At 44.7% G+C, this 12,678-nt stretch overlaps 1 protein-coding gene across 2 annotated transcripts in view; it reads left to right on the top strand.

The window, feature by feature from the left end:
• ST18 (ST18 C2H2C-type zinc finger transcription factor) overlaps window positions 1-12,678 on the top strand; it is a 93,877-nt gene that overhangs the window by 69,980 nt on the left and 11,219 nt on the right. For both annotated transcript variants that reach the window (XM_043879960.1, XM_043879959.1), the window contains exons 13-18: window positions 3,697-3,812; window positions 7,733-7,795; window positions 8,563-8,631; window positions 9,152-9,214; window positions 9,321-9,401; window positions 11,057-11,278. In XM_043879960.1, coding sequence (XP_043735895.1) covers window positions 3,697-3,812; window positions 7,733-7,795; window positions 8,563-8,631; window positions 9,152-9,214; window positions 9,321-9,401; window positions 11,057-11,278 — 614 coding nt within the window. The remainder of the gene's footprint in view (window positions 1-3,696; window positions 3,813-7,732; window positions 7,796-8,562; window positions 8,632-9,151; window positions 9,215-9,320; window positions 9,402-11,056; window positions 11,279-12,678) is intronic.

Raw genomic sequence — 12,678 nt, 5'->3', positions numbered from 1 at the left:
TACACTCCACACACCCTCCACACACCCACACCCCACACACTCCATACACCCTCACACACCCCACACACCCCACACTCCCCACACCCCACACACCCCTTACACCCCACACCCCACACACTCCACACACTCCCCACACCCCACACCTCATACACTTCACACACCCTCACCCCACACCCCTTACACCCCACACTCCCCACACCCCACACGCCCTCATGCCCCACAGCCCCCCATACCCCACACACCCCACACTCCCCACATGCTCACACCACACACCCCTACACCCCACACTCCCCATACCTCCCACACCCCCACCCCACACGACACTCACGCCTGTACCCATGACCAGAAACTGGGCGATTATTTCTAATTCATTGTTATCTTGTTCATATGCACAACAGTTGCTTAATTTTGGTGGTAATTTTCAGAAAATATTGTCTGTCTCTCTCAGTGAAATAGCCTGTCCAGATGCCCCCTAAAAAAAAAATCCTGAATCTGGAAAAAACTCAAACTATCTCGAAAGGAAAGTGCTGAGAAATAACTAGAGCTGTCAGTTTTGTTCAACTGTCAGTTCTCCAAAGACTTCAGATGTTAAAAGTGCCAGATGCTATTATCTGTTATTCATGCTCTCATTATGTTCTGGTTTTTACTAAAATCAATATAAACTCTTATTTGTACATTAAAGGAATTTCATCGCACCCATGCACTCTCTAAACACACACATATATGTATGCCACATTTTCTCTTATGTATCTCCAATATAAATTATTATTTTCAAAAGGATACTATAAATTTTGAAAAAAAATCTGATAAATGATGTTGACATGTTTTTTATGGTATGCAATTTAGGAGTTTATATGATATACAATGCTTCTGTAACAAAATTAAACATTCTTATAATCACCTGTATTTTAATATATATGCTCTCTGCAAGTTTCTAGAGGTAGAATGCTGAGCCAAAAGAAAAAAAAAAAGGAGGAAAGGAGAGACAATTATTTCATGATGCGATTGCATACCCGAGTCCATAATTTTTTAAGGAAGTTGCAAAATATTTCAAAGGTCATATCCAATAAAATTATTCTGTTGAAACAGCACTACATTTTACTGTGCTAAGTTAAATACCATATATTCTGCTAGAATTAATTCTGAATGTATTTGAGTCAAGTAAGTTAAGCTTTCATAGCTGATTATTTCTTTCAAAATCTTATTCCCTTGTCTTCTACAATGTGCAGATTCAACAAACAACAACTGATAACCTTTATATGTTCATCTGTAAATGTATATGCCTTCTTAGAGATACTTTGCTCATTTCTATCACAAAGAAAATAATAAAATAGCTCTTTTCTGCTTTATGCCATTTTTGTGAAAAATCTAGCATCTGAACAGGAAAACAAAGTCTGTTCTTTGTCTTCCTTGTGAAGTCAGGATCAGTACTAAACTGAAAAGAAGGCCATGAAAATTAGTAATGATCCAACATTGCTTTTGGATCAGTTAATAGCAATTCCATCCAGTGAGTAAAAAGCATTACAAAATATCAACTTAGCAGAAGAGGTCATTGGATATACATTTGTATCCACTTTCAAAAGGCCCAGACATGTTGTGAATTATAGTGGAAAACACTACCCATGCTGAATCCAGGCACCTCCAAATGAAATGGATAATAGTGTATCTGGGGGCTTCCTTGGTGGCTCAGTGGTAAAGAATCCATCTGCCAATGCATGAGATATGGGTTCGATCCCTGGTCCAGGATGATCCCACGTATCTCGGAACAACTAAGCTCGTGCGACACAGCTCCTGAGCCTGTGCTCTGGAGCCCAGGAGCTGCAACTGCGGAAGCACCTGTGCGCCTAGCGCCTGTGCCCCACAAGCTTCTCTCCACGAGAGAAGCCACTGCAGTGAAAAGTCCATGTACCACAACTAGAGAGTAGCCCATGCTCATCACAACTAGAGAAAAGCCTAGGCAGTAATGAAGACCCAGCACAGCAAATAAATAACAAACATTATTTTTTAAAAAATAGTGTATCCAGTTTAAGGTCTTATAATTAGGAATTGCTTCGCTCTAGTCACATTGTGAAAGGTGAAAAGGATAAGCATCATTCACTTGTTTTCTATAGATTTCACAGAAGCAGCATTAAAATAACCCTTCTCCTTGTACCTTAATAGACACTGATCATCAAGCACCCATTTCTCTTTGTTTTTTAGTGGTGTATGATTTTCTGCTACTAGTTTCAAACATCAATAATTTAAAATGGAATACTCAGTATTAAAAATAATAAGAAAAAAGAAATTAGACCAAATCAGGTTTTACTAATTTGCTCTGAAGATCCTGTTCCTTTGAGGTCATTCACACATTTTTTTCACCACTGTGTGGTCTTATGTAAAATAATCGATTGAACTGTTACCCAAGTAATTAATGAAGGAAATTACATTTGTCTTTATAACTGAGATCAAGGCTTAGAATTTTTCTTAGGTTGGGAAAATCCACGGATTTTGTTTTTCCATTGATTTTGAGTGTCAACTCAGAATGATTAAAATTGTATTTATCCTTGCAATGTCATGTCCATGTGATTTAAATGAGATTTGCCTTCAGTAACTCAAAATTGTTTTCTCATCTTAAATGTATCAATACTTTTGAGATTTAGGAGACAGTTTTTTTTTTAAAATAGTAGTTAACCTGATTTTAATATTAAATCCAGAAAGTATTACATTTACTGAATATAAGCTTAATGATAAAAGTAAACTAATTATGTGTTTGAGTGAAACCATCATTAGTTGTCTGACAATAATATTTCAGATGGTAAATAAGTGATGTGAAAGGATCAATGAGATTTCCTTATGAAATCAGGATCAGTACTAAGCTTAAAAGGAGACCATGAAAATTAATGATAATCCAACAAGACAGTCCACCCAGAGAGTAAAAACATGAGAAAAAAACCAATTTAGCAAAAGAGGTAATTTAAGGAAAACAGGAAGTGACTGATGTGAGACTAAAAACAGGTGTCCAGAAAAATCAAGCTAAAAGCTGCCGAGACATTGTGGACTCAGCCACTATGCATTTAAACAAATAGTTTAAATCTTATCTGCATATCAGGAAGGACATTCTAATAAGCTAAATTTACTTCTTCATTCTCTATTTAAAAATTTGTGTGATTCTTTTTTTGCAGAATTACTTTTGTTTTACCAGTGACTTCTGAGTACATGGCAGCCCACTCCAGTGTTCTTGCCTGGAGAATCCCAAGGACAGAGGAGCCCGGTGGGCTATAGTATGTGGGGTCACAAAGAGTCAGACATGACAGAAGTGACTTAGCATACTTGCATGCTATGTACATAAAGAACTATTTCCATGTTCTCTAGGAAATGTTTATTATACTGTAAAGCTTGAAATATGTTGAAGTTAATATATTAAGATATTAACTTATTTACATGGCTCAAGAAATTCCTCTGTAGTTTTATCTGCCAACATGTGAACTTTTTTAAATTGTGCCTGTGAGTTAAAACTTCTCACTCTTTACCGAGGATAAAGGTCCATGGCAGTCCGGGTGTACCCTTATTATCTTATTTATTTTGTGTACAAATCCAGTGAGGGATGTCATCTAAGTCTTTAAGCCAAAACTCAGGTTTGACCCTGATGACTTCAAATACAATTGTTTTTCCAGGGTTTCCTAATACCTTGTGTGCTTCTGTATTTTTTATTTCCAGAAAGACCCAGTGAGCTCTCTAGAAAATTTAGAGGAAAAGAAGTTCTCTGGAGAGGCCTCTATACCAAGCCCTAAACCCAAGCTCCACACCAGAGATCTCAAGAAAGAACTCATCACGTGAGTGACCTATGGTTCTAGAATGGAGACTGCTGATCGAAGCCTTAAGTAATAACACCTTGGTTTATGGAGCTGACTTGGCACTATTTTAGGGCAATTTTGACTGACCAATAGTTAAATATTCTGTGTGTATCTAGACCTCTACTCAGAACTAAGAAGATTATGGAAAAAGGTGCATGCCTTGATCTTGTGCTAAGGGAATTAAAAGTCAAACTGAAAACAAAATATGCAACACAATTAGAAATGTTTATGTTCTGATCAGAGATCTTAATCTGACATTCCCTGACCTCAGAGGAGCCAAGTTAGGGCCAGAGATAGTCTGCATGAGTGTTAATCACTCAGCTGTGTCTGACATTTTGTGACCCCAAGGACTGTAGCCCGCCTGGCTCCTCTGTCCATGGAATTCTCCAGGCCAGAATACTGGAGTGGGTTGCCATTCCTGTCTTCAGGGGATCTTCCCAACTTAGGGATCAAACCTAGGTTCTCCGCATTGCAGGCAGATTCTTTACCATCCGAGCCACCAAGGAAGCCCAGAAACTTTTAAAACTTCCTGCAGAATGTTATTTGGGAAGGGAGTTCATGGTTTTTGTTACATTCTCAAGGAGTTCTGTGACTCAGGAGAGTTGAAAGACCCAGGCAGGTAGTGCTGGTCAAGCTGCAGTGGGCTCTCCATCAGGAAGGGGTTCCGGGACCAGAAGGCCCTACACCGAGCCCAGCACCAGGAGGCCTGGAGAGAGACAGAGACAGAGTCAGAAGGCGGGGCAGGACAAGGGCCCTGAGAAGATGGCCTGGTTGCAAGTTTTCCATGAACAGACCATAAGATATTTGAGCAGAAACATGAGCTCGTGCTGGGCTATTTGGGAAAGAGCAGTGTTCCGAGTTCTTCTGAGGCCGTATGCACGTGGGGGACCGTCTGGGCTCAGAAAGATCATCTAAAACATTAACTAGAGATGCAGACGTGAGATGTGGCCTGGGAGACGGTGCCTCTGGGAAAGACATATAGAAGGAAGGGGACAGAGTGCTCATCCCAGAATTCGAGAGCACGCATCCTGCTGGGACCTGAGAGGGTCAGAGACGCCCACAAAGAATACAGACCTGGGGGCAAGGAGGAAAGTGATGGTCATGGGAGCTGAGAGCTCAGAAAATTCCCACCGGGGCCCTTGGTGGTTTCAAATGCCACAGGAAATTCGACGAAGTCAAAGCAGAAAAGGCAGAATGCCCAAGCATCCGGTTCCCTTACAAGAATAATGTTTCCTGATGCCTGAGCTTCACTGAGCACTGTAGCCTCTGGGAGGTGACCTGGGCAGCCATCTACTTACGTCCTTGTGGCCTGCTAGTCAAGTTTCTAAAATTTTTGTATGGATTTTGTTTCTGCATATTATCTCAAAGACTCTCAAAAAGGGCCAATGTTTATCCTTTGAAGGCAGATTTTGGAAATTTCCAGAGTCGTTTCAAACTAAATGTAGTGTGAAAAACTGATGATTAACCTGCATCACCATATTGAACAGAAAAATGAAGTGCGATTATTTTGTCACGGGCCCTTCTCATTGGTGCAAAGGGAAAGGGCTCCGAAAATGTGGTAAATGATTTTCAGAATGTAGTCATGAATTCCTAGGAAATGAACTCCTTAGAGGCCTTGTGGTTTTCCTCTTGTTTCAGGACAGGTGAGCACTGGGGTGGGTACCACGCATTCCCACAAACCTGCTTCACACACAGGTTCTGTAAACAACTCACCCAGTCCTTATTATGCTTTATGTTTCTAACCGGTAAATGTACCTTCATTGCTTACTAGAAACTGGCTAGAATAGATTTTTCGATGCTGTGGGATCAACAATAATTCATTTAGATTTTGAGCATCACTTACTGAGGGAACTAGCTGGTTTCCTTTCTCTAAACTGTGATGCTTTCCTTTGCAAATCTTCCCAGAACCTATCACCCAACTGGTACATGTTACTGTGTAAGATTTCTCATTGAAGATCTGTAAAGTAACCCAGCCATCAGAGCCCAACGCATCAATTTTTCCTACTATGTCACTCCTTCAGCCTTTGCTTTATTGCTTGACCTCTTTAAAGCACAAAGCTTAAACAAAATAATTAGCCACTATTTAAATGCATGCTTTATCATTATACTTCCTAAATGCACACTTTATCATTATACTTTCTAAGTAATTTGTCACTGTCTGGTTTAAAAATCATTGGCACTTCTTTAAAGGATGATTAAAAAATAGAAATAAAATTTAAAGTGAAATAAAATAAACGCAACGCTGTTTTGGCACACCAGGTGGCGATGTATTTCCAAAGTGGGAATTCCCACGCCGTTATAAGCCATCCCTCACGCTCTGAATATTCCAGCTGCATAATGATCAGAAAAGACTGTTTCTCTGTTGAGCGGGCGAATGTCACTTGCGGGATAACTCAGCTCAGATGTGAATTGTTGTTCTCTTTTTTTGTTTGCATATATTTGTAGTTTTGAATTTTCCTTCCTGATGTTCTGTCTAAGATGGTGGTGGGCAGAGAGCTGGCTGGTTTAGCTCAGGTTAAGCTCTGAAAATTAGGCCTCTCCCGAGAGGTGGAGGTGTTCTACCCTTATAGTTTCTTTAGAATACCTGAGAACTATTGGAAAGTAGCTTACAGGAAAAATTATACTGAGAAGGTGACATTTCAGAAATCTTGAATGTCGTAAAACTATCCCCGGGTACCCCTCTAAAGGGACAGAGTCTGATTCCACCCATGGGTAAACCTCTCCATAAGGCAGGGTGCCTAGAACATCAGTAGCTGATGCTTCCTCTGATTATTGGCACCATCATAAAGACCGCTGAGTGGGCGGGGGTCAATCTGCTCACCCCAGCAACATTTTAGCAGTGTCAGAGAAAAATAAATGGCTGAGAAACCAAGGTATACCTGTTAACTATGGGAGTAAACCTGTTCAGGATAACTATCCTCTTTCATTATTTTTAAACCACACATAAGATACACAGAATGTGACCAGCTTCTCAGATGAATGAAGTGCCTGGGACAGACTCTGGGCAGGTGGGTGGGAGAGACTACTGCTTAGGTTGTTGATTCGTGAGTGTCTTTGGTGGGTTCGAACCTTAGGATAAAACTGATCACAGCTTTATTAACTAAACTTCTTACCTATTTCTGTACTATGAGCAGCTTTCCCATCTGAAATGTCAATTTACGTGTCAGCCATAGGTCATATTTTCAAAGATCTTTTTCAGGTGATTTCTAACATGTTTATGAAGCTACAACGTTATCTTTCTCTTTAAAAATTTACAAAACTTTCTGAAATCTGTGATGTAGTTGGTACCAGTATTCCTAAGAGCTGCTATCATGATAAAGCATGGGTTTATAATAATTATTTTTTAACTCTTATTTTCAAAGAACTAGAACAGCATTGACTGTTGACTCTCACCCATCACCAGAACACACATTTTAACATCACTTTCTGGCATCATTCTGAATCAGAGAACTGATACAAGGCTGGAAGCTCATAATTCAGGACCATAAGTTTCTTCTTGGGCTTTCCAGGTGGCTCAGTGGTAAAGAACCCACCTACCAATGCAGGCAACACGGGTTTGATGCCTGGGTTGGGAAGATCCCCTGGAGGAGGAAATGGCAACTCACTCCAGTATTCTTGCCTGGAGAATTCCATGGACAGAGGAGTCTGGTGGTCCACAGTCCATGGGGTCACAAAGAATCAAACATGACTGAGCAGCTCAGCCCATACAAGTTTCTTCTTAGCGAGTCTCCAGGTCCTTATATAGCTATATCCTTAGTTCCTTAGTTACTTTAGCTTCTGCACATCTCACATGTGTTAATTGGTCTTAAAAGAGAAGCTACCACATTCATGACCAGCCAGGCAGAGCCAGTGCCCCCACGAATGCACCTAATCCTGATTCTGTGTTTTTATTGACCCAGCTGTCCAACACCAGGATGCGATGGGAGTGGCCACGTCACGGGCAACTACGCATCTCACCGCAGGTAGCTCACCGCCTGCTGGGTCAGGCTCCATCATCCCATCCTCTTCAAAGATTTGTCCTCACCCCTTCTAGAAAGACATTCTCTCCATCAGAAATTGGGGGCTGAGTTAGTTGGGTGTTTGGTTCATTTTGTTTTTCAGAAATAAAGCTAACTTAAATCTTCAGTCTTTCTACTTATGTTGTAAAGAAATTATACTTTTGTGATCAAAAATGATTTCCTGATCCTGTGGTGCAGGCTACAACCCAGAAGTTAGGGTTCACCTCAGGCTGTGGTCCTGTTTAGCTTTACATGAAACCTAGGTAGGACAGCAGTAACTGGGCTGACCCTTCAGGCTGTGGGGACTTCCTCCCCGGGGCAGGCGGCTGGTGCAGGATTAAAGAGACATCGGAGCAGACAGTGGGAGCTCGGCCCTTCCACCCTCCTGCGTCACTGTGTGGCTCCCTGTCCCTCTGGCCGTGGCTTTAACCCTGAGCACCATCCCTCAGGATTCAGACAGAGGGTTCTCTGGGTCGGTCATCACTAGGGTCTGGGTTTCCCTGGGTAAAGCCCCTGGCTTGGTAAATAGCAAACCACAGTCTATTAGAAGTAGCCCAGGTGTCCAAAGCCTGATCCAGCTAGAGCAGCAAACCCGGGTTCAGACCTGCTTCTTTTTCCCAGACCCCTGTCCATGGGTTGAACATGGGTTTGTTCACAAGCTGAGGCTGCCCCTGGGTCGGGCCTGAGTGTGGCAGCATATCTCTGTTTTTGCCTCTCTCCTCCCTCTTCAGTGTTTCTGGATGCCCCCTGGCAGATAAGACCCTGAAATCCCTCATGGCAGCCAACTCTCAGGAGCTCAAGTAAGTGTAGACCCAACCTCCGCACCTATGTCTGGCCAGGGTGGTCCTAACTAGGGGCAGATGGCACTTCAGTAAATCACAACCACGTACCCTCTCACCAAAAGTCCGCAACTAAAACCAAGTCCCTGAAATTTAGTTTAGTTCATTTACTGGCCTGTAAATGTACTGGCCTTGGAAATGTACTGGCCTTGAGCAAAAGATGAGAACTTTGCATGGTGTTGACAGGTGCCCAGTGGTAAACTCTGGGTCAAATCTCAGGTTATTGCAAAATAATGTTTAAAAAGAAGAAAAGAAGAGTGCAGAATAACAACAGATACGGTTTCTCCCAAGCATTGGGCAGTAGTTACATATCAGCATTTCCATTTTAAAAATGGATTCTTAGCCAAAACCAGTCATATTTAAGCAAAAAGAGCCCCCCAAAATCGGCTCATCCTGTTTTTGAATACCTGGCTCTGTGCTGTATGGTGGGACCCACCCCCTCCACGCCCACGGGGCCTCAGCTCTGCTTTCATTTTTCCAGGTGTCCTACCCCAGGCTGCGACGGTTCAGGGCATGTGACCGGAAACTATGCCTCCCACCGCAGGTAGGACAGACCCCCCCCCCCCACCCCGAGATGGAGATCAGCGGGGCGGCAGCATGCCGTGAGATCACACGCTTCTCTCTTGCTCTTTGTTGGGTCTCTGTTTCAGCCTGTCCGGCTGCCCTCGGGCCAGAAAAGGTGGTGTCAAGGTGACTCCTACGAAGGAAGAAAAGGAAGACCCTGAACTCAAGTAAGCGACCCGGCTTCAGTGCAGAAGCCTCGTGAGGGTCAGTGGGCAGGACTTGGGATCCAGGTTGGGAGGTGGCTGGGGACCCAGCATCATGAGCATCACAAGCTCTGGAACAGCACAGACAGAGCGGTCAGGGGCTGGAGGAAACCTCCCCTCCCCACCTCTGCTCGCTCGGTTCTCGGATGCTGCAGGAGGCATGGTGGGTTTATTTTCTCAGTTTGTTTCAAAAGGAGGTCTCCTGGGGATGTGCCCTGGTGTCATCAATGTGGCTGCACCTCCCCTGGAACTTCCATTCTGCCTTAGACACAATTTTGTCTAAACTGAATTCCCTCCCCTGAGAAATATGCCTCAAGCCTTGGGTGATGGGCTTCCCAGGTACCACTAGTGGTAAAGAACCCACCTGCCAATGCAAAAGAGATGTGAGTTTCATCCCTGGGTCAGAAAGATCCCCTGCAGGAGAACATGGCAATGCACTCCAGGATTCTCACCTGAGAATCCTATGGGCAGAGGAGCCTGGTGGGCTACAGTCCGTAGTGTTGCAAAGAGTCGGACACAACTGAAGAGACTAACACTTTCGCACTTTCACTTGGGTGATGGATGCAGAGACAAGTGTGGAAATGTACCAATTTTTGCTCTACAACATGAAACCCTTAGACATTTGGAAACCAAATCTCCTGTTTTTTGAGCCATGGGCTCTGTGATGCAGGGAGGCTGTTAACATTTAGACCCTCAGTCTTTGTCTGGACTGATGTTGAAGCTGAAACTCCAATACTTTGGCCACCTCATGCAAAGAGTTGACTCATTGGAAAAGACCCTAATGCTGGGAAGGATTGGGGGCAGGAGGAGAAGGGGACGACAGAGGATGAGATGGTTGGATGGCATCACTGAGTCGATGGACATGGGTTTGGGTAGACTCTGGGAGTTGGTGATGGACAGGGAGGCCTGGTGTGCTGTGGTTCATGCGGTCGCAAAGAGTAGGACACAACTGAGCGACTGAACTGAACTGAACTTTGTCTGGAGGCAATGTAACCAGCAACCAGGTGCTTCCCTGGTTGTTTCTGAAGCTGAGAGTGTGGCCACAAACTAGCCTCCACTCCCTGTAAACTGGGTGGCAGGTTCCATGAGCTCTCAAAATCTCATTCTCCCCACCTATAACATGGGATGGGCTTCCCAGGTGGCACTAGTGGTAAAGAACCTACTTGCTAATGCAGGAGACATTAAGAGATGCGGGTTTGATCCTGGGGCTGGGAAGATCCCCTGGAGGAGGGCATGGCAACCCACTTTAGTATTGTTGCCTGGAGGGTCCCTTGAACAGAGGGGCCTGGTGGGTTACAGTCCATAGGGTCAGGAAGAATCGGACATGACTGAAGGGAGTTGGCACAATGACATGATAAAATGGGATGACAGCTCTCTCCTCCAGATGATGCATGACAGTTGCTTAATTCAGACCTGGGGACCATTGTTATTGCCAGGATCCATTGTGTCCCTGGTCGAAGGGAGACAGCATCTACCAGACATCTGGTAAACCCTGTCATCTCCCTCAGTTGATTCCTGTGTGATTTGAACTCACCATCGCCTCCTCGATTAAGTCACAGCACCTCACCTGGGTTATCTCATTCCCCCCAGCAGCTAATGACTGTGCTGTGTCTCTCTAGATGCCCTGTGATTGGGTGTGATGGCCAAGGTCATATATCAGGTAAATATACATCCCACCGCACGGCATCTGGATGTCCCCTGGCTGCCAAGAGACAGAAGGAGAACCCGCTCAATGGGGCACCCCTCTCCTGGAAACTGAACAAACAGGAGCTTCCTCACTGCCCCCTGCCAGGCTGCAATGGGCTGGGCCATGTCAACAACGTGTTCGTCACCCACAGGAGGTGAGCTTTGCTGTCTTTCCTGTGGTTGCTGTGATTGATTGTCACCTCCTGGGTTCGGGGGAGAGACCCCCAAGGTCAGGAATGTTTGGGCAATGAGCACCTTAGATTTCGAGCAATGAGTCTTGCCAGAGAGATATTAGACCAGTTTGAAGGATGGAAAATGTTCTTTCCTCTATTTCTGAAATTCCCTGCTCGGTTTTCAGGTACTTTCGAAACTGTGCTTGTGTCTTTTGTCTTAAAATGTCGCTCGTGCTGTGCCACTGTTTTTTGGATGGTTCTGTCTTTCAAGGGTTTGTTTTACTTCTGGGTGGTGACAGCGACTCTCTGATGTCATATAGATAGTTTGCAGCTGGGAAGCTGTGACTCGTCCCCAGCAGCCAGAAAGTAAAGGACACAGCCACTGCTAAGTACACAGAGGGCGGGAGAGGTTTAGAAAAGCCTTTCTAGCTTCCCAAGTACTCAGCTCCTTCTTCACTCAGTGGCATGTACTTCACCCCGGCCCGTGGCCAGGAGCACTGATCCTAGCCCAGGTGTCGTCCTCATTCCACCCCAAGGAGAGGACCTGGAGGGTTCCTGCACACTTCTCCTGGCACTGTGCCCTTCCCATCGTGGGGCCGTGGTTCATGATGCAGATTTAAGATCTAATAAAGCATGAGGGAGTCCTGGTGCTCTGCTCATGGGCAGGATGCAAACACAGCAAAGCTGATTCCATTCCCAGGTGTACGTCTGTGTGTCTGGAAATGAGGTTCTCTTCTCCGAGAGTCACACCTGCTTGTAGAGGAACCTGGACTCTTTATCCTTTAACATTTATTTATTACTTATGGATTTATTTGGCTGTGCTGGGTCTTAGTTGCAACATATAGGATCTTTAGTGGCAGCCTTTGGGATCTAGTTCCCTGACCAGGGATTGAACCTGGGCCCTCTGTATTGGGAGTGCGGAGTCTTAGCCACTGGACCACCAGGAAAGTGCCCCTGAATGCTTCTGGTGGTTTCTTTTCTGATGGCTCTCAGATGCCTGATCACCTTCACAGCAATGCACACTGTTTTCTGCTGGGTCTGCACTGTCATCTCCTATTTAGGAAGGACAGCCACAAATCAGGTGAGCCGAGGGGCACACGGGCTCCACAGCGGTCATGCTTCCTTATCGCAGAGCCTGTAACATCCGTGTTGGCATCAATAATGAGACATCAATGCTGGACGGTGGCAAGCACATCCCTCAGTTAGAATTCTCTGTGAACTCCCAGGTAGTCTTCCATGATGACACCAAGGCCTGATGAGGGTGCAGGGACCCTCAGGGCTGTGGATGGAGGAGGAGGAGCTGGAAGAACTGTGTCAGGAAGCTGATGTATCAGGTGTCATGGGGCAGGCGGGCGAGGGTGCCCTGCCATCCAGCTGCTGGC

The sequence above is a fragment of the Cervus elaphus genome, chromosome 21 (assembly GCF_910594005.1).
Source record: "Cervus elaphus chromosome 21, mCerEla1.1, whole genome shotgun sequence".
Taxonomy (NCBI): Eukaryota; Metazoa; Chordata; class Mammalia; order Artiodactyla; family Cervidae; genus Cervus; species Cervus elaphus.
The sequence above is the reverse complement of the archived record's forward strand: the minus strand, read 5'-3'. Positions and strand labels throughout refer to the sequence as shown.